At 36.5% G+C, this 22563-nt stretch overlaps 2 protein-coding genes and 1 long non-coding RNA gene across 3 annotated transcripts; 1 reads left to right on the top strand and 2 right to left on the bottom strand.

Annotated features, from left to right (window-relative positions):
* Positions 1 to 8419: 8419 nt before the first annotated feature.
* LOC131333765 (uncharacterized) lies at positions 8420 to 9361 on the bottom strand. Its single transcript, XM_058368495.1, has 2 exons — positions 9259 to 9361; positions 8420 to 8695 (listed from the first exon to the last, which is right to left on the bottom strand). The coding sequence occupies exons 1-2, from the start codon at positions 9335 to 9337 to the stop codon at positions 8448 to 8450; spliced, it is 327 nt and encodes a 108-aa protein (XP_058224478.1). The 5' UTR covers positions 9338 to 9361; the 3' UTR covers positions 8420 to 8447.
* Positions 9362 to 9923: 562 nt separating this feature from the next.
* LOC131332697 (uncharacterized) lies at positions 9924 to 11727 on the top strand. Its single transcript, XM_058366992.1, has 3 exons — positions 9924 to 9979; positions 10878 to 11480; positions 11598 to 11727. Exons 1-3 carry the CDS (start codon positions 9924 to 9926, stop codon positions 11725 to 11727), a joined length of 789 nt encoding a protein of 262 aa, XP_058222975.1.
* A 7836-nt stretch (positions 11728 to 19563) lies between these two features.
* Positions 19564 to 21463, bottom strand: LOC131333764 (uncharacterized). The gene is made up of 2 exons (XR_009201899.1): positions 21346 to 21463; positions 19564 to 20100 (listed from the first exon to the last, which is right to left on the bottom strand). It is a non-coding gene; the product is annotated as an uncharacterized LOC131333764 (long non-coding RNA).
* Positions 21464 to 22563: the final 1100 nt, after the last annotated feature.

The following is a 22563-nucleotide window of genomic DNA, read 5'->3' as shown; positions in this document are numbered from 1 at the left end:
AGATATGGGTGAGTAGTTTTCCAAGGTTAGGTCATGGGATGATTAGCTTCTCATGGCTCGGGCGAAAATTGCATTTTGCACCCAATAAAGCTTTAATCTTTAGAAAATTGATATGGGGTTCGGGTTTGTTTGACAAATTACCGAGGTGTTAACCTCTTTGATCATGTGTAGGTGGGAGCATCGCCTACCCACCACACATGATGCTTAAAGCTCTGTCGCTCGAGGTATTTGCCAAATGAATTCTAGAGCTAGCTCGGTTCTCAAATCATTCAATCTTCCGATTTGAGAACTTTAATCAAGTATCTTAAATTGTGTAATTGGGTGAAGAGTGTGATTTAGCTCGAGTTTTGAGTGTTAATAATTCCTAGACCCAGCCTATCTTTTCTCTAGTTAATTCATTTTTAATTTAGCTTTTTATTTCCACCATTTAAAGTAAAACAAAGTTGGCTGTCTAAAGGCCGAAAACCCGAGTTTACTTACATCTACAAATCCGACCAAGCCATATAATTATTCCCTTGGGTACGATCCCGGTCTTCCGGATTATTATGCTTCAACAGACGTATTAGGCCCTACGCTTGGGGCGTTATTCCATAATATCGGAGAAAACGAAGCACTAACCTTCTTTCAGTTAGTAGTTTTACCCATTCTGCAAACTGTTCTGTGACATTTTTTCCTACTCACTATATCTTTCAGGAACTGGAAACGGGGAAGGTGATTGGCAGTGGTAAAGCAAATGGTAGTATCTATTATCTGGAGCATGCACCTCATCCATCTCAGCCATCTTTATCATGTGGACAAGCTCTACGGGCAGATATGAGTTCCACTCTTTCTTTGTTACATCGGTGGCACCGTAGATTGGGTCATCCCTCTTTTGGGATATTAGAGAAACTTTTTTCTATTTTAGTTAAACATTGTCCTAGGGATCAGTTTTTTGTGAAACCTATGAGTTTGGAAAACATAAACGCTCTTTTTATGCACTTATTAATAAACGAAGTGATTCTCCATTTATGGTTATCCATTCTGATGTTTGGGGTCCTTCTCCTGTTACTTCTTTAAAGGGTTATCGATGGTTTGTTACTTTTATTGATTGTTATTCTCGTGCCACATGGGTGTACTTACTCCAGTCAAAAAATGAAGTATTTTTCTGTTTCAAATCTTTTCATAAGATGGTGTGCACTCAATTTGATACACATATTAAAATTCTTCGGAGTGATAATAGGACTGAGTATATTGATAAGATTTTTCGGACATATCTAGATGATAATGGTATTATTTTTCAAACGACTTGCGTTGACACTCCACAACAAAATGGAGTCGCTGAGCGTAAAAATCGTCATCTTGCTGAGGTCGCTCGATCTCTTTTGTTCACTATGAATGTTCCCAAATACTTATGGGGAGAAGCTATTTTAACTGCTACATATCTTATCAACCGTATGACATCCAGTGTCCTTAATTTTAAAACACCCATTGAGTGCCTGCCAAGCAATTGTCGAGTTACGACTCTTCCATCTAGGGTGTTTGGTTGTGTGTGTTTTGTTCATGCCCCAAAACCTTCTGGGGGCAAGCTAGGACATAAAGCCCATAAGTGTATTTTTGTTGGGTACTCTCCTACCCAAAAAGGCTATAAGTGTTACGATCTTTATTCAAGGAAGATGTTTGTCTCTATGGATGTTACCTTTTGGGAAACAGAGGTTTTTTATTCTCCCTCTAAACCATCTCTTCAGGGAGAGCATCAATAGGAGTAAGAGATGTTTACCTTTTATAATCATAGTGAAGGGGAGAAATTTTTCTATGATCATAGTGAAGGGGAGAAGGAAAACACTGGAGAGGAACCAGTATTTATTGAAAGGGAAACACATGATATTGGTGGTGACATTGAGGAACAACTACCTGCACAACAACGACTGCAGGGAGCTGGCTTACAGAGGTATGCTAGACAGAAAAATGGAAAGTCTTCATGTACGTTACCACCTTGTCAATCACAATCACCAATCCAGTTCCAGATTCCTCAACTGACTCTTCTGGTAATGATTCTTCTCTTATTGAACCTCCTCCTATGGATCCTGACAATCTTCCTATTGCTATTCGAAAAGGTGTTAGATCTTGTACTCAACATCCTATTTCACAGTTTGTTTCTTATGACCGTTTGTCTCCTTCGTACCATGCATTTGTCTCTTCTCTTTCCTCTATATCTATTCCACAGAATTGGCAGGATGCATTCAAGATACCTAAGTGGAAAGGAGTTATGTTAAAATAGATGACAGTTTTGAAAAAAAATGGCACCTGGGATCTAATGTCACTTTCAGGAGGGAAAAAACCAGTGGGCTGCAAATGAGTATTCACTATTAAGCAAAAGGCTGATGGTATAATTGAGAGATACAAGGCAAGGCTTGTTGCCAGAGGTTTTACTCAAACTTATGGTATTGACTATGAGGAGACGTTTGCTCCGGTAGCGAAGATGAATTCTGTGCGAGCTCTCCTCTCGTGTGCTGCCCACTTGAATTGGCCTCTTCAACAGTTTGATGTGAAAAATGCATTTCTCGATGGTGATTTAGAGGAGGAAGTTTATATGGATATTCCACCAGGTTTTTCTTCTCCTGCAAGTGAAGGAAAGATGTGTAGATTAAAGAAGGCACATTATGGGCTGAAGCAGTCACCTAGAGCCTGGTTTGGCAGGTTTTCTAAGGCTATGCTGAGTTTTGGTTACAAGCAGAGCCATGCAGATCATATGATGTTTATCCGGTGAAGTAATGGTAAGATTGTTGTCCTTATTGTTTATGTTGATTACATAATAATGACAGGCAATGATGTGAATGAGATTCATAACCTTAAGTCTCGTCTAGCTCAAAAGTTCAAGATTAAGGACTTGGGATCATTGAGATACTTCCTTGGAATGGAAGTAGCGAGGTCTGATAGAGGTATCTTTATTTCCCAACGCAAGTATATACTTGATTTTTTGGAAGAAATAGGCATGTTGGGCTGTAGACCTGCAGATTCTCCTATTGAGGCGAATCATCATCTTAGCGGAGATGTGGGGGAGCGTACTGATAAAGAGAGGTATCAGCGACTTGTGGGTCAACTAATATACTTGGTCCACACTCGACCAGATATTACTTATGCAGTAGGTGTTGTTAATCAGTTCATGCATGATCCTCGTACTTCACATCTAGATGCAGTTTATCGTATTTTGAGGTATCTAAAATCAGCTCCAGGAAAAGGAATTTTGTTCTCTAATCATGGCCATTTGCGATTGGAGGCATTCACTGATGCTGACTGGGCTGGTTCTGTGGATGATAGGCACTCTACTTCTGGCTATTGCACTTTCCTTGGGGGTAATCTGATTACCTGGCGAAGTAAGAAGCAATCGGTAGTCGCCAGGTCTAGCGCAGAAGCTGAATATAGAGCTATGGCTAATGGAGTTTGTGAGCTCTTGTGGCTCCAAACTTTGTTACTTGATTTAGGGTTTGCTGATAGTGTTCCGATGAAACTTTACTGCGACAATAAAGCTGCCATTAACATTGCTCATAATCTCGTTCAGCATGACAGAACGAAGCACATAGAGATTGATCGACACTTCATCAAGGAAAAATTGAACGAGGGTTTGATATGTATGCCGTTTGTGAGATCTGGAGATCAGTTAGCTGATATATTCACAAAAAGGCCGGGTAGCAAGAGTTTTCATCCTATTGTGTTCAAGTTGGACTTGATTGATATCTTTGCATCAACTTGAGGGGGAGTGTTAGATGATGGATCTATTTGTATCTAGTGTAATTATGTGTCTTATCATGTAATTAGTTTAAGTATCTAGGACCGCAGTGCAATTATTATACAGTTTGTATATATATATTTTATGTTGAATGAAATTAACTCTAATGGGTTTTCTTCCTATTATGATTACCCTAAAATTGAAGAGTTGGATGTTTTAACATGGTATCAGAGCTAAGCTTTCGGAGGCTTTTCCCTTTTGTTTGTGCCATAGTTGCACTTTGTTTCATTGTGATCCGTGTGTTCCGGATTCTTTGTTGACCTCTCCACGTGCGAATCAGGGGTCACACGTGCGGGGGAGTGTTGGGATTTGTCCCACATCGGTTAATTATCTCATCTAAAACTAGTATATGAGCCTGGGCAGCCTCTCCACTCTTTGCCAATTGGTTTGGAGTTGGATACTTTAACAATCATTATTACATCTCTTGGCCCCAAACATAGATCAGGCAGTCATTCAGCATATATAATTCAATCTTGGAGACAGCAGCAGATATACAAGCCAGATTGCTTTCCAAAAATCTCTTAATACCTGTGAGACCAGTAAACACGCAAAGGCTTTAGACGGAGTTCCAGCATCACCAAACAATATTACTACATCAGCATCACATATCCAGACTCTTAGCCCTCCAAAAGTTGGAGTTGGAAAGAGTGGTCAGGAAAAACCAATAGCAGCAATCAATAGCAAGATACTTTCCAAAGCTCTCTTAGCCCGGCCTCCACACACTGGGAGTTGAAAGAGATATGTCATAACCCAAAGTTCAGTACAGCTGGAAACTCGTATCCCTTCAAAACATTGGAGTTGAGATAGTTATAAGAAAACAACATTCAGCATCGAAACTCCAACCATACGAGACAATCCAGATTGCAACAGCAGCAGCAAAAGCAATATCTCTTAGCCCTCCCAAGGAAAAGGAGTTGCCAAGAGAAAACAAAAAAGATACCAGCCACGCAAGACACAAAACACCCAAAACCAACTAGGAGACATAAGACAAAGGACACAAAAAGGGAAAACAAAACAACACAGGACACAAGACCCCAAAGCAGGAAACAAAAAAAAACCAAAAAAAAAAAAACCAGAAAAACAAGACACAAACCCAAAACACCTCAACCCACAAGACCCAACCAACCCCAAACACAAAAGAAAAACAGCCAAGAAACAAAACCCAAACAAAGCCCCAAGAAAAAACTCCACCAGACACCAAGACCAAACAGAGAAAAGCCAAGACCCCACACCCAAGAGCTCAAACAAGACACAGACAAACACCAACCAGACACACCAAACCAGAAATCAAATACAAATCTTCCTAATCCCATCCAGACTTCTTTTAAAATCCTCCACCGAATAATCCTTGATGTTATATTTTCCTTTGATCCAAAGTGCCAGTTTAGTTTTGATGAGATCAACCACTTCAGCTTTCTCCCAAGGTTTTATTATTAAAAGTAACATTATTTCTGCTAGTTCAAATGGACCACAAAATTGCATAGAAACATGCCAACCAGCATAACCTTTCCAAGTTTCTGAATTTAGCATCTCACCATAATTGCCTTAGTCCCTTCAAATTAGCAGGGCAGACCCACACCACACCCCACCAAAGAAGGATCTCAGACCATACTTCCTAAGCATACATGCATTGTAAGAGTAAATGGTTTTGTGTTTCTGCATTTGAGTTAAACAATGGACATTGTTCCTGGGTTTGAGACAAAATCCCCCTTCTGACCAGCACAGCTCTGGATGCAATGCTGCCTTGCATAGCTAGCCATGTAAAAAGTTCAATCTTTGGAGGGCAGATGTTCTTCCACAGTGAAAAGAGACCTTTTTCTTCCATATACTGCTGCTGTTCCCATTTTGTGTAGATTGATTTTACAGAAAATACCTTATCATTGCTCCATTTCCACTGCATACAATCATCCCCATTCTCAGATAACTGTATATTGTCAATGATGTCTGTAAGAATCTGAAACTTCTCCCTTTCCCTACCAAACAGAATTCTCCTGAAATTTATATTGCCAATCACTTCAGCCACCATCTCCTCCTTCTGTGTAGATAGATTGTAGAGCCTAGGAAAGAGGGTTTTAAGAGGCTCCTCCCCAATCCAGATATAATCCCAAAACTTTATTTTTCCTCCCTGAAACTGCTTTGATAGTAAGACCTTGTGTCAAAATTTCCCCCATTTCTAAATTTGAATCGCCAACAGAGCATATGTCCCTCCAGATGTTTGAAACATTACCCCTTGCTTGGAACTTTTGGAATCCAATCCTCTTCACCCAACCCATGCATACTTCTTTGATACTACTTTAGCCCACAAAGCATCCTTTAGAATTTAAAATTTTTCCTCTTCTTTTTTAAGAAACAAACAAGGGTGGGGAAATTTTTAAAATTTTCCATCCCTTTCCACAACTTCCAAACAAACCCTTAATTAACATTTCTATCCCTAGACTTTCATCCAAACACTTTTGTAAATACTTAGTGTTGTCGGATAATTTAAATGAGACAATCCCATATAATGATAGTTTGTGCGATGACCAAATTTGACACATTTGCTAGTGCTTACTAGTGTATGACCCACTCAGCTATGGTTAACTAACAAAATTAAAACATGTATTGGAGCTCCAAAATGTGAAAGTGAACTAACTTTCTAGTTCAGTCAAAAATAAGAAGAAACTAACTTTCTAGGTATTATTCAAATTTTATAATCTACAATTCATAATTCAAACTTTAAAGAATAATTAGCTCGATCCCGAACACTCCTAGATACTCCCTTAATATCTGCTTTATTGCGTTTAGAATGAAGATCGCCGGCCACATTTGGTTTTCATTTATTTTCAGTTTTATTTGATTCTGATTCTCAGTTATCATTCCACAAATTTGGAAGAAACCTATTTCATCCGTTTCGAAATCAATCATTACTATTAGAAAGAAATCAATTGTTGTTTCCAAAATCTCATTAGAGATGGCATTCTTATTCTTCTGCTCAAACTGATACTCAACTAACCGACATCTTTCTGGTTGCATTACCATTTTAGAAAAGGGATCACAGGGGAACAAAATGTAATCCGAAAGGCAAAAATAGCCTAAATGAAACAGACACAATGTAAAAAATAACTCAGTGGAGCTTCACACATATCGAACCATATCATAGTTAGATCACTAGGCACGGTTACTGTGTCAAAATTAAGAACTGCTGCCATAGCAAGCATCAAGCCTTCTTCTATTTGAAAGAGTGTCGCTATTGCATCTGGTCATGCCTGAGTTAGGATGAAAGATATCGATTGTCTTGTGATTTACTAGTTTTGTATTTGTTAGACGATTAGATTGGCTTTGTCCAAATTTTTTGTAATGATCTCTGTTTTGTAATTGCCGCTGGGCGTTTATCAATACAATCTTCTCACTTTTGGAAAAAAAAAAAAACCTACAGTTTAAGTAACACTTAATTTGTTAAGTAATGTAAAATGTTTATCAAACTTACTGAATCACTTATTACTCAACCTCTAAGTGTGTTGAGTTTTGTTAGGCGTAGTGGTAATGGTGTTGCGCATTGTCTTGCGAGTAAGTGTTTTGGAGGAGAGGGTGTTTTCACTTGGGAAGCCTATCCCCTCTTTGGCTATCCAATCATTTGCTACGGGATGGATGGGTGTTTTGATGTTCTACTTCGAACCATCATCAATACCTAAACTTTTGGCAAAAAAAAAAACCCCCTAAGCTGATAACCGGAAAGACTAGCAAGCGCATCAACACAAAAATTTGCTTCCCAAAACGCATGCTTCACTTCACTCCCTAGCCTCCGGAGCATTGAATTTCTGCTCTGCAAGTGACAACATATTATCGCACCGATACGATGTGACGACCAAATATTTTGCCAATCTTGTATGAAAAGTTCAGTGGTGGATGCAGGATTTGTATCTAGCAGTGGCTTGAATCACCTGTATTTTTATATTGATATTTTAAAAAATACATTTCATAACTATATATTGCTAATCGCGAGACCCGAAGAAGAGACAATATTATGTGCATGTGCACAGCCTTTGTTTAATTTTGTAGATGACCCTAAAAAAGATTCATAAGCTGAACTTTTGGGAATTTTTACCCCACAGGCGTATAGAAATTTTAAGAATTTTTTTTTCACTTGAAGGACTTGCATGGGCTAATCTCATTAAAAAAAAATCTAATTAACATAAAAATTTGTATTCGAGTCCCCCTTTGCACCCCCTCGGGACCGCCCCTGATGAACATTGATGGAAAATTATTTCAATACTTCCGGTGTATACTCCCCCCTTCACATAACATGTGGGGTCCACGCGGGACTCATATGTTATGTGAGAGGAGATAGTATACCCCTGGAGCACTGAATAAACAATGCCGTCATGAGAGAGAGAGAGAGAGAGAGAGAGAGAGAGAGAGTTACATTAGATGAAAGAGATCGATTGAGACAGTACTTCCCAATAATTAAGCACGGAGTACTTGGTAAACTAATGAACTGTGGATGCATATATAAATTGAAGCATGAAATACCCAACTGTTGATTACATAAATTACTAAATTAGAACTCAAAAACAGAGTAGAGTTTACTTTACTCCTCCTCCTATACTACCCTAGGACCTGGCTAGCTAGCTAGGCTTGTTGGATCAGGAAAGCTAGCTAGCCTAGCCTTATGGGGTAGTATTATTTTTATTGGGAGATATAATCACGGTTGATCGCTCAAGATCGATCTGCGGCATTCTGCATCACCCTCATCGCATTCCCAAAGGCAGAGGCAATTTTTGTTAAGTTCACAAAAACCGAAGGGACGGTCCGAAGGCCCTGTATGTCTTGCTATGCAATTTTTGAGGCAATTGGGGTCATCTCTAGCTGGGCCGCATCTAAACAGATTTTCGCAGCAAAAAAACCCTCCTCCTTTGGCTCCTTCCACCTCTGGTATAATTATTGTACTCACTGTGCAAACCATAACACATTATACATACGTACGTACATATATAATTAAGTTATAACGATCGATCGTGTGTTAGCCGGCCGGATAAGGAGAGGATATCATGTATTCATTCCTAGGAGTTGGACAAGGTATTGGACTTCTTTTTTATCATTTGATTTTCACATATATTCTCTTTTTTATCATTTAAACTTCTTCTTCTTTTTTCGTTTTTATTATTTATCTTTAAAGGAAACTTTTTAACTTTTTAAATACCCTTCAAAAATTAATTTGGGTTATATTCAGGAAATGAAATGGCAAATTTTTTTTAAAGACTTTGTCCCATTGACTCTCTTGGAATGGAAAGCCATTTTAGAAAATTCAAAAATGAAAAGATGAAAATTTACTCCTATGTTATTGTCTTCGAGCACGTGTTCGATCGCTAGCTCATAGAAGAGAGCCTAACGTTTCTGTTATATTGTAAAGTAGAAATAAAAAGAAATTAACTTTTCATGTTTTGTTTCTTCACTTTCTTGATTACCAAAGAAAATTTACCTGATAATATCAAAAAAAGAAGAAGAAAATTTACCTGATGCGGCAATGAGGAGGATAAGCAGAATACAACGAGCTGAGAAAGGTTTAGTCATCTTTCCAACTGAATCAAGCATCCAAAATCAATCTGTATTGGTTTTGATAGTACGTTCATCAACCCCAAAACACTTACATATTTATACACAAATAAAAATACAAGGTTCAAACCCCATTGTTGTAAGTATATGGTAAAATTCGCTTACCGAAAAAAAAAAAAGTACCGTTGGGTAAAATCTTAATTACTATTATTTTGATTATATTAATTACCTTCTTTGTTCATCTGATATGGATTTGCTCTCATCTAATGCTTTTTGTCCAACCTTCTTTGTATTACATAATAATTAAGCCTCATGCCTTCTTAAGTAAATTAATTATCTTCTTTCTTATTTTATGTGGAACACAAATTAGTCCAGTCAATAGAAAGAACAAAAAAGTTGAGTATATTCATGGTTGTTATTGGAAGATAATGAACATTAAATCTTTTCTATAAAGTAGACAAAAGATATCTATATCTATCTTTATTACATTACACAGAGTTTTTGGAAAATGTCTCTCATAAATTTCCTCCATGGTAGGTTGGAGGGTTGATATTGAAGCATCAAATTGATCCAACGTCCATCAATTACATTCAGTCAAAATTTGAAACAAATCAGAACAAGATCCATGACAGTTGTCTATAATTACACAAAATTGGGAATGGATCCATCAGATTGTGCTAGGTAAAGAAATTATAAGATTGTCTACAATCATAGTACATAAATTAGGGTTATTATAATAAAAGCATTCTTATTCTTAGGCTATCCACAATGGAAAAATCAAAAGTAATAAGTTTCCAAAATTAATAATGCTTATGCAAAATATAGCTCGTAATTAATAGTATAATCAAACTTAGCAACATTCTTAGAAATAATCAAATTTTGGACATTAAATAACCAAAACTAACACCTTTTACCAATAATATTATGTGTGTTTGGATCCTTTTTGAAATAAAAAATACCAACTCAAAAAAATACTCATTACTCATACTTTAATTCACTACTCTCCACTCATTTTTTCTATCTCCAATTATTATTCTCATTTATCTCTATCTCTCTCCACTCATTACTCTTACTTCCAATCATTACTCTCATAAAAAATTTATCAGAAACTCATCCAAACACAACAAATTTAGTAAACCTTGCATATTCTCAATCAAATACTCTTATTATTACATAAAAATCTTCTTTCTCTTCCTTCCCCCCCTCCCTCTCTCTTCAAACAATGTTTTCAAAAAAAATTTAATTTAATTTACTTAAAAACTATTTTTTAAATTAGGTATTTTTCCCCAAAAATTATTTTCTTAATTTTTTTTCAAAAAGAATTTTATACAAAAAAAATTGTTCTTTACTTGAAAAACAGTTTGTTTTTAAAACCTTTTCTTATATAAATACTATTTTTCCAAAAACTGTAGTTACATAAAATGTATTTTTTTCTAAAGAAATTTGAAAAATTATTTTCTATTTTAATAAATAACTTTTATTAGTTTCAAAAGTATTTTTAGAAAATCTATTTCTATGTTCACAGTTTTTAGTTTTTTATAATTTGAAAAAGTGATGTGACAAGTTTTTGACATGCTAGGGTGTTCCCTTTAAGCGACGCGTTGTGTTTGCCTTCGGGTACTTCGAAAAATGAGCAAGGGGCGCCACACTGGCGCCAGGGTGTGGTGATAAGTGAGCAAGAGTTCTCGCGCGTGCTTGGACGAGCGCGGGTAAAGAAGCTAGCCCAGGACTATAGGATTCGTTTAGCAACTTGGAATATAGGGACATTAACGGGTAAGACTAGGGAGCTAGTTGACACCATGCTTAGGAGGAGGATTAATATAGCTTGCCTTCAGGAGACTAAGTGGGTAGAGGAAAAAGTTAAGGAGATAGAGGACACAGGTTATAAGTTTTACTATACGGGTAAGGATAGACATAGAAATGGGGTAGGTATCGTAGTAGATAAACACCTGAAAGATTCAATAGCTACGGTAACGAGAAAAGGAGATCAGATTATTTTAGTTAAGCTTGTAATCGGAGAGAATATAGTTAATATTATTAGTGCATATGCATCCCAAGTAGGCTTGAATGATCTTATTAAAGAGCAATTCTGGGAGCAAATGGATGACGTGGTTCAAGGGATACCTTTTGGGAAGAAGCTATTTATAGAAGGCGATTTCAATGGTCATGTGGGAGTGCATAAGTAAGGGTATGAGAAGGTACATGGTGGCTTTGGATTTGGTGACCTTAACAAAGGTGGTAGGAGAATTTTAGATTTCGAAGTAGCTTTTGACCTTATAGTTGGGAATACTCTCTATAGGAAGCGAGATGAGCATTTAATTACGTTTAAGAGTGGAGCCAATAAAAGCCAAATCGACTATTTTCTTGCTCGAGGGGCAGAACGCTTGACATTGACTTTTGGTGTTAGATATTTGTCTCAAGGGGAATAATAGAAGGAGAAAGAAAACTAGATGCCCATGAACTAAATGGTGGGGCCTAAGAGGGGAGAAACTAGAGATATTCAAGGAAAGAATGTCTCAAGAAGTACGGTAGGGATTGGAAGGCGATAGTGACAATATGTGGAATACGATAGCTGACGGTATTAGAAGAATATCAAAAGAAGTTATTGGCGAGTCAAAGGGAAAATGTCCAATTTCTAAAGAGACATGGTGGTGGAATGACGAGATTCAAATCATGGTAAAAGCAAAGAAGGAGTGTTTTAAAAAGTGGCAAAATGACCGGAATGTGAAAAAATTTCAGGGCTATAAGCAAGCTAGCAAGGAAGCTAAGAAAGCCGTTAGGGATGCTAAGTTGAAAGCCTATAAGAATTTCTACGCTAGACTCGATAGTGAAGATGAAGAAAAGATTATTTATAAACTTGTTAAGCTACAGGAAAGGAAAGTGAGAGACGTTTCTCAAGTTAAGTGTGTAAAAGATATTGATTCGATGGTGTTGGTGAAAGACGAGGCGATCAAGAATAGATGGAAGTCGTATTTCGATAAGTTGTTAAACGAGAAACATGAAGGAGGCTTTGGTGGGAAGGAAGTGTATGTACCTGGCGAGAACATAGAATATGAGTTTTATCGAAGAATACAAAAGTTCGAAGTGGTTAAAACTTTGAAAATGATGAAACCGGGTAAGGCCCTAGGACCAGATGGTATCCCTATTGAAGTGTGGAAAAGTCTAGGTGACTTAGGGATGACTTGGTTAACGAGTTGTTCAGTAAGATTATTATGACTAGGAAGATGCCCGACGAATGGAGAAGAAGCACCTTAGTACCTATCTATAAGAATAAAGGGGATATTCAAAGCTGCAACAACTGTAGAGGTATTAAATTGATGAGTCATACGATGAAATTGTGGGAAATAGTTATTGAGCATCGCTTGAGGATGGTGACTACGGTGTTAGAGAAACAATTTGGGTTCATGCTAGGAAGATCAACCATGGAAGCTATCTACCTATTAAGGAGATTGGTAGAAAAATACAGAGCAAAGAAGAAAGATCTCCATATGATTTTCGTAGATTTAGAAAAGGCTTATGATAGGGTGCCTAGGGACATCATATGATGGGTTCTGGAGAGAAAATGAGTGACCAAAGGGTATATCGAGGTAATTAGGGACATGTATGAAGGTACCATCACTACCATTAGATCACCAGTAGGGGAAACGAGTAAATTTCCTATCACCGTAGGATTGCATCAAGGGTCAGCCCTGAGCCCATACCTCTTTGCCTTAGTTATGGATAAATTGACTAGACAATTTCAAAAGGATATTCCATGGTGTATGATATTTGCAGATGACATTGTCCTCGTAGATGAAACCGCTAGAGGCGTTAATACGAAACTAAAAATTTGGAGAGAAGCATTAGAGTCAAAGGATTTTCGGATAAGTAGGAGTAAAACTAAGTATATGGTGTGCAAGTTTAGTGGTACCAGTAGTGTGCATGAAGAAAGAGTGATGATCCAAGACCATGAGATACCAAAGAGTGATCATTTTAGGTATTTAGAATCAATTATTAGTAGAGATGGAGAGATTGCTGATGATGTGACCCATAGGATGCAAGTGGGGTGGCTCAAGTGGAGAAGCGCTACTGGTGTACTATGTGACAAGAGGGTACCTACAAAATTGAAGGAAAAATTCTATGGAACTGCCATAAGATCAACGATGCTTTATGGGACAGAATGGTGGCTTATTAAAAAACATGTGAGCAAAATGAGTGTAGCAGAAATGAGAATATTGATGTGGATGTGTGGTAAGACTAGACGAGACAAAATTAGAAATGAAACAGTTCGTGAGATGGTAGATGTAGCACCTATAGAGGAGAAGTTAAGGAAAAATAGGCTAAGGTGGTTTGGGCATATCTACCGTAGACCAGAAGATGCAGTAGTTACGAGAGCGAATCTGATAGCTTTAGGTAGCAATGTTACGGAGAGGGGTAGACCTAAATTGACATTAAATGTTGTAGTGCGCAAAGATATGAGTATAATGGGTCTGTGTGAACAAGTGGGTACTTAACAGAGTCCAATGGAGGAAACGAATTTATGTAGCCGACCCCAAATGATTGAGACGTAAAGTTCGGTTTGGTTTGGTTTGGACTTCTATATTGCTAATTTTAGCATTCTTTTAAATAAATAATCAAAAGCTGATGTGAAAACTTTTGATTATTCATTTTTTACTATGTTATTAGAACATCCACAGTGAAATAAGCAAAACAAAAAATTATTAAAGTTAACAATATTGGATCAAAAAAGTGCTTACATTGGAATGACCAAACCTAGCAATCTCTTAACAACTCATCAAATTTTGGCTCTTCAATAATCAAAGATAGCAATATTTTGTCAATAACCAAATTTTATCTCTCAATCAAGTACACCAACATTACACAAAAACATTCTCTCTCTCTCTCTCTCTCTCTCTCTCTCTCTCTCTCCCTCTCTCTCTCTCTCTCTCTCTCTCTCTCTCTCTCTCTCTCTCTCTCTCTCTCTCTCTCTCTCTCTCTCAACAATGTTTTCAAAAAATAATTTTAAAAAATTGTAACTTTCAGATTTTTTTTCTATTTTTTTCAGAAACTTATTTTTTTACAAAAAACATTTTTTTTTCAAAAATTAAATGACCATAAGTAAATAAAGTGTGTTTTTCAAAAATCTGTTTTTGAAATTTCAAAACTCTTTTATAGAAAACTGTTTTCTACACAAAATCTGTTTTTAAAAAATTGTATTTATAGTTTTTAAAATTTCAAAACTATTTGTGTAAATATAATTCCTTCAAAATTTCTCAAAATTGTATTTACAGTTTTTAAGTGAATAAAGTGTGTTTTTTGAAAAACTGTTCTTTGTTTCGAAAAACTTTTTTTTAACTATTTATAACATAAACTGTTTTTTTTTTCCTTCAAAAAATTATTTTTTCAAAAAATATGCATGAAATGAAGGAAAAAAGTTTGGAGGGCCCATTGGTTTTGATTATAGGCAAAAAATAACCAATGTGGGATTTGACATTGCTAATTTTAATAACCTCTAAATAAATAATCAAAATCTGATGTAGCATGTTTTGATTATTCACATTTTTTTATTTTATTGCTGATGCTCTTAGAGATAGCCTTATGGACTAATCAATCTGTACTAAAACTATTTTTCTTAAAAGAGAGGCATGCAAGAGACACGTGGCAGCTAAATTTTGGGAAATTTAAAAATTTTTATGGAATAGTTTTATTCCTTTGACTTGCAAAAGTTGAAACTCTAATTTTATATACTGAATGTTACCATTAGAACCTTGGATTTTGTTTTCAACTGATAAGAGAGATCATCTTTTCTTTTGAGCGGCAAAATTTTTTTACTATTAATCTTTGAATAAGTATTACAAAGACTAAAGGGAACACAGAAAACGGTATCACAACCTATTGCAAACATCCCAACTAGATTGGCACATAAGCAATGAGACAATCATATGCCAATCCGAGACACAAGAAAGACAAGAAAAGGAAGAAAAGAGTTGGCCAGGAGCCAACTGAAAGTGCGCGCGGAACCTAAATTACAGAGCAAAATAACCAATTTAATCCCTAACCGAGTCCAAAAGTATTTCTCAAAAAAAATTCTCCAACAGTAGCAACTTCAAAGGTGACTCTCAAGCATTGTTAGCCCTGACGTTTGGGTTGCCCAAGCCCAACCTCAAGCTTAATTACCCATCGCCATAGAGCACCGCCGACCCTGCCAACCACCATTTCCGTCACCACATGATTTTTGCTACTGCTTCCGCCACGCCCCCCCCCCCCCCCCCCCCCCCCCCCCCCAACCCACTTTCAAATTCCCCCCTTCTCTCTCTTCAAACCCACTTTCAAATCTCTCATTTCTGTTCTCTAACAAATTTACCACTTGATTAATTTGCCAGTCTTAGTATGATGAATAATTTGGAGAAACAGAAATCCATAAACAGAGCATTAGGAACTCAAATTGTTATTCAAAAATCAAAAGATCAGATGAACACTCTAAAAATTTCTGTCACCGTGTGTATTATATTCAAATTTTAAAAAAATTAAAAAATTTTCTATATTTTTTAAACAATAAACATTTAAAAAAAATTAAGTGTTCAAATTATCAATCCGTTTAAACCGATGCGAAGATCTTATTTTTTTAATCATTTCTTGGGAATACAAATGTAATGGACGTAATATATAAAAATAAAAATCATACTATATTTTAACGTTACCTCGCAAGCCGAGTTCCGACTGGCTCAAGCTCGGCTCGTTAATTAAACGAGCTGAAAACATTAGCTCAAACTTGTTTGTTAAGGTCGCGAGTCAAGGCAAGTCGAGTTGTTACCGAGTCGAGCTTTGAGTCGCTCGCCAGCAGCTCTGTTCGTTTGCATCCCTACTCAATGCCAACAACAGAATGTATTCATGACTCACCCACAAAAAACTTATCATGTACTGCGTAATTTGTTGGGGAGAATAAGTTATTCACGGAGCCACGTAATCACAATCGTTCATTTCGGCAATTAGTAGTTGAGATATGTTTTTAAACTTTGACCGATAATTGTTTGTTTTTAATCCGAACTGCAAAAATACTTTTGAACGCGCACAATTGAGCTCCGTAAAACTTATCCACGGGCTACTCCGTGAATAAAAGTTTTTCTCTTTGTTGGGATACCTCGTAAGTATATGGCGCACGATAATCCAAGAGCATTGAATGAACACTCATGGCGAGTGATTGGGCACATACATACCTTTCTTTCTTTTTTGGTAGAAAAACGTATGTACTGCATAGCATAGATAAAATTAAACTGTTACAAACCGAGTTCTAGGGAAGAAAGTCCCTATCGAATCCGCGTACACATGCTGCTCTAGGCAGTTAGGCATAGAATTAAAAATAAGAAGATTGGGCTGTTTGATAAAATTGAAACTGAAAGCAGAAAAATTAAATACTGAAAGCTGAATGCTGAATTTTTTAAAGTGAAAAGCTGTTTGATAAACATATTAAGTACTGAATTAAAAAAATTAAAAAATTGATCTAGAGTGGCGGGGAAGGTCGTCGGCGATGGTGAGGTGGATGATGAAGGTGTCGACAACGGTAATGGAGGGCAAGAACTCGACCATGACGGCGACGAAGGGCGGCGCCGAGCAAGCGAGGCAGAGGAGGAGTGCACCAACGGCGGCAATGAGTAATTAGGGAGAGAGGGAGAGAGTCCGGATCTAGAAATATTTGTAGGGTTTCTCTCTTTTATGAGTGGTTATGTAGGATGGGTATTTTCGTCATATGAATTGTATTATAAGGCTAGTGGACTAGAGGGATTAGAAACTTAAAGAGGTGGACTAGAGGGGTTAGGAAAGTGTTATAGTGGGCCTCCCAAAAATTCTCCCTTAAAAAAATGATGAATTAATTTTAGTTTCGATCCTCTCCTAATTTACTAATGGTCACAATGTATTTATAGTAATGATGGAGTGGTGATTGTTGTGGTGGTGGTAGTGATGGAGTGAGGGTGGTGGTGGAGTGGAAGTGGTGGTGCTGGTGTTGGAGTAATGGTGGCGGTGGAGTGATGGTGGTATAATGGTGGCAGTGAGTGATGGTGGTGGTGTTGGAGTAGAGGTGGTGGTGTTGGAGTAGTGGCGGGGGTGGTATAATGGTTGTAGTGGCGGTAGAGTGATAATGGTATAATGGTGTCAGTGAGTGATGTCGGTGGAGTGATAATTGTGCAATGGTGGCATTGTGGTGGTGGTGGTTGTGGCGGTATGGTAGTTGAATGCAAGTACATAAGAATTCAGTCAGAATTAAGTAACTCAAAGTTACTTAATAATTTTTTAAAAGTTTTTAGCCTACATTTTAAGTAAGCTACTCCCTCCAAAAAACTCATCCTCAACCGACCCTCTCTCTCTCTCTCTCTCTCTCTCTCTCTCTCTCTCTCTCTCTCTCTCTCTCTCTCTCTCTCTCTCTCTCTCTCTCTCCCTCTCTCTCTCAACCCTAGCCACCACAACTCTTCTTCTCTGTTCCTCTCCCCCGTGGGTTCCATACTCGTGTGCGGCAGTGAGAGGAGAAGGCCATGGCATTATTTTGACTCATTTTCTTTATTTTTTTTCTTCTTTTCTTCCGTCTCTCCAGATCAACAACTTGTCGTCTGATCTATAGGAGTTTTGTCTCTCGTTTTTACAAGAGTTGTTAGTTTCATCTTTAGACGAATTTTGTCTACAGATCGGGCTCTCTCAATCAAGGTTGTTTCACAACGATATTTACGCTTCAGCATTCTATCCCTATATGATGTTTTTGGTGGACCAACTCGTGGCGGCTTGGCAAATCTATAATTCTTAGGAGTTCATTAATGCATTCATCATTGGTTGAAGTGCATCTAATTGTTTGGGTATTTGGTGTCTTATGTCCTTAACTTTGCATCTTTTCTTGTTTGAGACTCCTAATTAGATATTTGGTAGTTTAAGAGTGTCGCTATTGTGTCAGGTCATGTCTGGGTTAGGATGAAAGACATCGATTACCTTGTGATTTACTCGTTTTGTATTTGTTAGACGATTAGGTTGGCTTTATCCAAATTTTTTCTAATGATCTTTGTTTTGTAAGTGCCGTTGCGCATTCATCAATATAATCTTTTGAAAAAAAAAACCTACATTTTAAGTAGCACTTAATTTGTTAAGTAATGTAAAATGTCGTTATCAAACCTACTGAATCACTTATTACTTAATTGATTTACTTTTAAGTGCTGAATTTAAGTTATCAAACAACTCCTAAGATGATAACCAGAAAGACTAGCAAGCGCATCAATGCAAAAATTTGCTTCCCGAAACACATGCTTCACTTCACTCCCTAGCCTTCAGAGCATTGAATTGCTACTCTGCAAGTGACAACATATTATTGCACCGTTACAAATGTGACGACCAAATATTTTGCCAACCTTGTATGAACAATTCAGTAGAGGATGCAAGATTTGTATCTAGCAGTGGCTTGAATCACCTATATTTTTATATTGATATTTTAAAAAATACGTTTCATAACTATATATTGCTACTTGCGAGATCTGAAAAAAAGACGATATTATGTGCATGTGCACAGCCTCCGTTTAATTTTGTAGATGCACCCTAAAAAAGATTCATAAGCTGAACTTTTGAGAATTTTTACCCCACGGGCGTATAGAAATTTTAAGATTTTTTTTTTCACTCAAAGGACTTGCATGGGCTAATCTCATAAAAAAAAAAAATTCTAATTAACATAAAAATTTGTATTCGAGTCCCCCTTTGCTTCCCCTCGGAACCGCCCCTAATGAACATGGATGGAAAATTATTTCAATACTCTCAGTGAATACTCCCTCCTTCACATAACATGTGGGGCCCACGCTTGTTTTCGGCTGCTTCTTCGCTTGTTTTGCTGAGGTTGTTTTGTTGTTAATTTTTATGGTGCTCCGTCTTCCTTTTTGCTGTAGAGGCTGGGTGGCTATTTTCAGGTAGTCTTTTTTCTGTTTCTTCTGTGTGTGGTGGCTGTGGCTATTAATGTCCCCTTTGTTTGGTGACTGTTTTTAGGTTTAGGTGGCTATTTAGGGTGTTTTTAGGGTTTGAGCTTGGCCTTTTTTGTTGGTCTCTTGCCAATGTTTTGGGTCTTAGGTAGTCTTAAGTTAGCAATTTTTCTTTCAAATGCCTTTGTCCTTTTAATCTTTGTATTTTTTCTAAGATTAATAAAAAAATTTTGCTGAGCAAAAAAAAAACATGTGGGACCCACGCGGGGCCACATGTTGTGTGAGGAGAGAGAATATACTCCGGAAATCCAAAGTACTGAGTAAACAATGCCGTCACTGAAGAAAGAGAGTTACACGGCGTTTGATTAGAAGAAATTAAGAGATCGATTGAGACACTTCCAAGTAAGTACGCACGGATCAGTACTTGGTAAACTAATGAACTGTGGATACATAATTAAATTGAAGCATGAAATACCCAACTGTTGATAACATAAAATTAGAACTCAAAAACAGAGTAGAGTTTACTTTACTCCTCCTCCTCCTATACTACCCAACTGTTGACCTAGCTAGGCTTGTTGGAGGAAAGCTATTAGCTAGCCTTATGGAGGGTAGCATTACTATTATTTTTATTGGGAGAATTGAATCATGGATGATCGCTCAAGATCGATTTGCGGCATGTTGCTGACTCATCGCATTCCCAAAGGCAAAAGCAATTTAAGGAATAAAGCTCACAAAAACCCAAGGGACGGTCCGAAGGCCCTCGATGTCTTGCTATGCAACTTTTGAGGCAATTGGGGTCATCTCTATCTTGGCATATAAACAGATTTTCGTAGCAAAAAAACCCTCTTCCTTTTGCTCCTTCCACCTTTGGTATTGTACTCACTGTACGTGCAAACCATAACACATTATACATACGTACGTATGTACGTAAATAATTAGAGAATAAATTCTTTATACCGCCGATGTAAACATTTGTTTCCTCCAAATCAATTGCATTGCGCCACGTCGCCATATTTTATTAATTGGGACCACTATTTTGACACTTATCGCAATGCAATTGATTTGGAGGAAACAAATGTTTACACCGGCAGTTTAAAGAATTTATTGTTATAACGATCGATCTTGTGTTAGCTGGCCGGATAAGGAGAGGATATCATGTATTAATTCCTAGGACTTGGACGAGGTATTGAACTTCTTTTTTATCATTTGATTTTCACATATATTCTCTTTTTTATCATTTAAACTTCTTCTTTTTTTCTTTTTTATTATTTATCTAAATTAATAGTATTACCATACAAAGTGATCATATAAACAATAATATTATAAATTGGATAATGCTATGGTGTCCCCGGTCATTTTGGAGACACCGTAATTTTTGGCATAACTTCACCATTATAAGCATAACTAAAAACCCATTACAAGCATAACAAAACCCAAACAAGGCATAACTAAAAAATATCCAAAAAACCAAAGGCATAACCAAAAAATATCCAAAAAATCAAGGCATAACAAACAAGTTATGCCTTGTTATACTTTTGTTATGCTTGTAATGGATTTTGGTTATGCTCATAATGGTTTTGTTATATCAAAAGTTGCAGTGTCCCCAAAATGACCGGAGACACGTACCGAAGTCATTCCCTTATAAATTTGCATTCATAAATACCAAAAAATTAAGGTGAGGATATATATGAAGAAAAAAAAAACTGCGCGAACATCTTTGCCGATACATAATTAATCTCTGTTAGCCCCCAAATTGTTTGCCCATGCATGCGGTAGAATTAAACCTTGAAGAAAACTTTTTAAATACCCTTCCAAAAAAAATTGGGTTATCTTCACTAAATGAAATGGCAAATTTTTTATTTTTTTTAAGACTTTGTCCCATTGACTTTCTTGGAATGGAAAGCCATTTTAGAAAATTCAAAAATGAAAAGGTGAAAAATTACTCCTTTGTTATTGTCTTCGAGCACTTGTTCGATCGCTAGCTTATAGAAGAGAGCCTAACATTTCTGTTATATTGTAAAGTAGAAATAAAAAGAAATTAACTTTTCATGTTTTGTTTCTTCACTTTCTTGATTATCAAAGAAAATTTACCTGACAATATCAAAAAAGAAGAAGAAGAAAATTTACCTGATGCTGCAATGAGGAGGATAAGCAGAATACAACAAGCTGAGAAAGGTTTAGTCATCTTTCCAACTGAATCAAGCATCCAAAATCAATCTGTATTGGTTTTGATAGTACGTTCATCAACCCCAAAACACTTACATATTTATAAACAAATAAAAATACAAGGTTCAAACCCCATTGTTGTAAGTATATGGTAAAATTCACTTACCAACAACAACAACAACAAAAGTACTGTTGGGTAAAATCTTAATTACTACTGTATTATTTTGATTATATTAATTACCTTCTTTGTTCATCTGATATGGATTTGCTCATTATTTTGATTATATTAATTACCTTCATTGCTCATTACCTTCATTGTTCATCTGATGTCGATTTGCTCATCTAATGCTTTTTCTCCATCTTTCTTCGTATTACATACTATAATTAAGCCTCCTACCTTCTTAAGTAAATTAATTATCTTATTTCTTATTTTATGTGGAACACACATTAATCCAGTTAATAGAAAATACAAAAAAGTTATGTTCATGGTTGTTATTTGAAGATAATGAACATTAAATCTTTTCTACAAAATAGACAAATTAAAGATAATTAATTGGTATAATAATCTATATCTATGTCTATATTACATTACACAGCGGTTTTGCAAAAAAATTCTCTCATAATTGTCCTTCATGGCAGGTTGGAGGATTGATATTGAAACATCAAATTGATCCAACATCCATCAATTACATTCGTTCAAATTTTGTAAAATATAGATCACAATAGTATAATCAAACTTAGCAACATCCTTAGAAATAATTAGATTTTGGATTTTGGCTAACCAAAACTAGCAATTTTGGCTAATAACATTTAATTGCTGCATGTATTTGGATCCCTTTTCGGAAAAAAAAATTCCAACTCAAAAAATACTCATTACCACTACTTTCAATCATTACTCTCCACTCATTACCCTTATTTTCAATCATTATTCTCATTTCTCTCTATATATCTTTCCACTCATTACCCCTACTTCCAATCATTACTCTTATCAAAAATTTCTCAAAAACTCATTACAACATACTCCAGCATTTTAGTGAACCCCACATATTCTCAATCAAATACTCTCATTATTACACAAAAATCTTCTCTCTCTCTCTCTCTCTCTCTCTCTCTCTCTCTCTCTCTCTCTCTCTCTCTCTCTCTCTCTCTCTCAAGAATTTTTATACAAAAAAAAAAAAC

This window comes from Rhododendron vialii, chromosome 7a (genome assembly GCF_030253575.1).
Source record: "Rhododendron vialii isolate Sample 1 chromosome 7a, ASM3025357v1".
Classification (NCBI taxonomy): Eukaryota; Viridiplantae; Streptophyta; class Magnoliopsida; order Ericales; family Ericaceae; genus Rhododendron; species Rhododendron vialii.
The sequence above is the reverse complement of the archived record's forward strand: the minus strand, read 5'-3'. Positions and strand labels throughout refer to the sequence as shown.

Coding starts and splice junctions, on each gene's coding strand:
- LOC131333765 (XM_058368495.1), bottom strand. CDS start 9,337: ATGCTTGATTCAGTTGGAAAGATGACTAAACCTTTCTCAGCTCGTTGT. Junction 8,696..9,258: donor CCTCCTCATTGCCGCATCAG/GTAAATTTTCTT, acceptor TGGTTTGCACAG/TGAGTACAATAATTATACCA.
- LOC131332697 (XM_058366992.1), top strand. CDS start 9,924: ATGACAGTTGTCTATAATTACACAAAATTGGGAATGGATCCATCAGAT. Junction 9,980..10,877: donor GATCCATCAGATTGTGCTAG/GTAAAGAAATTA, acceptor TTGACATGCTAG/GGTGTTCCCTTTAAGCGACG. Junction 11,481..11,597: donor GGTCATGTGGGAGTGCATAA/GTAAGGGTATGA, acceptor TACTCTCTATAG/GAAGCGAGATGAGCATTTAA.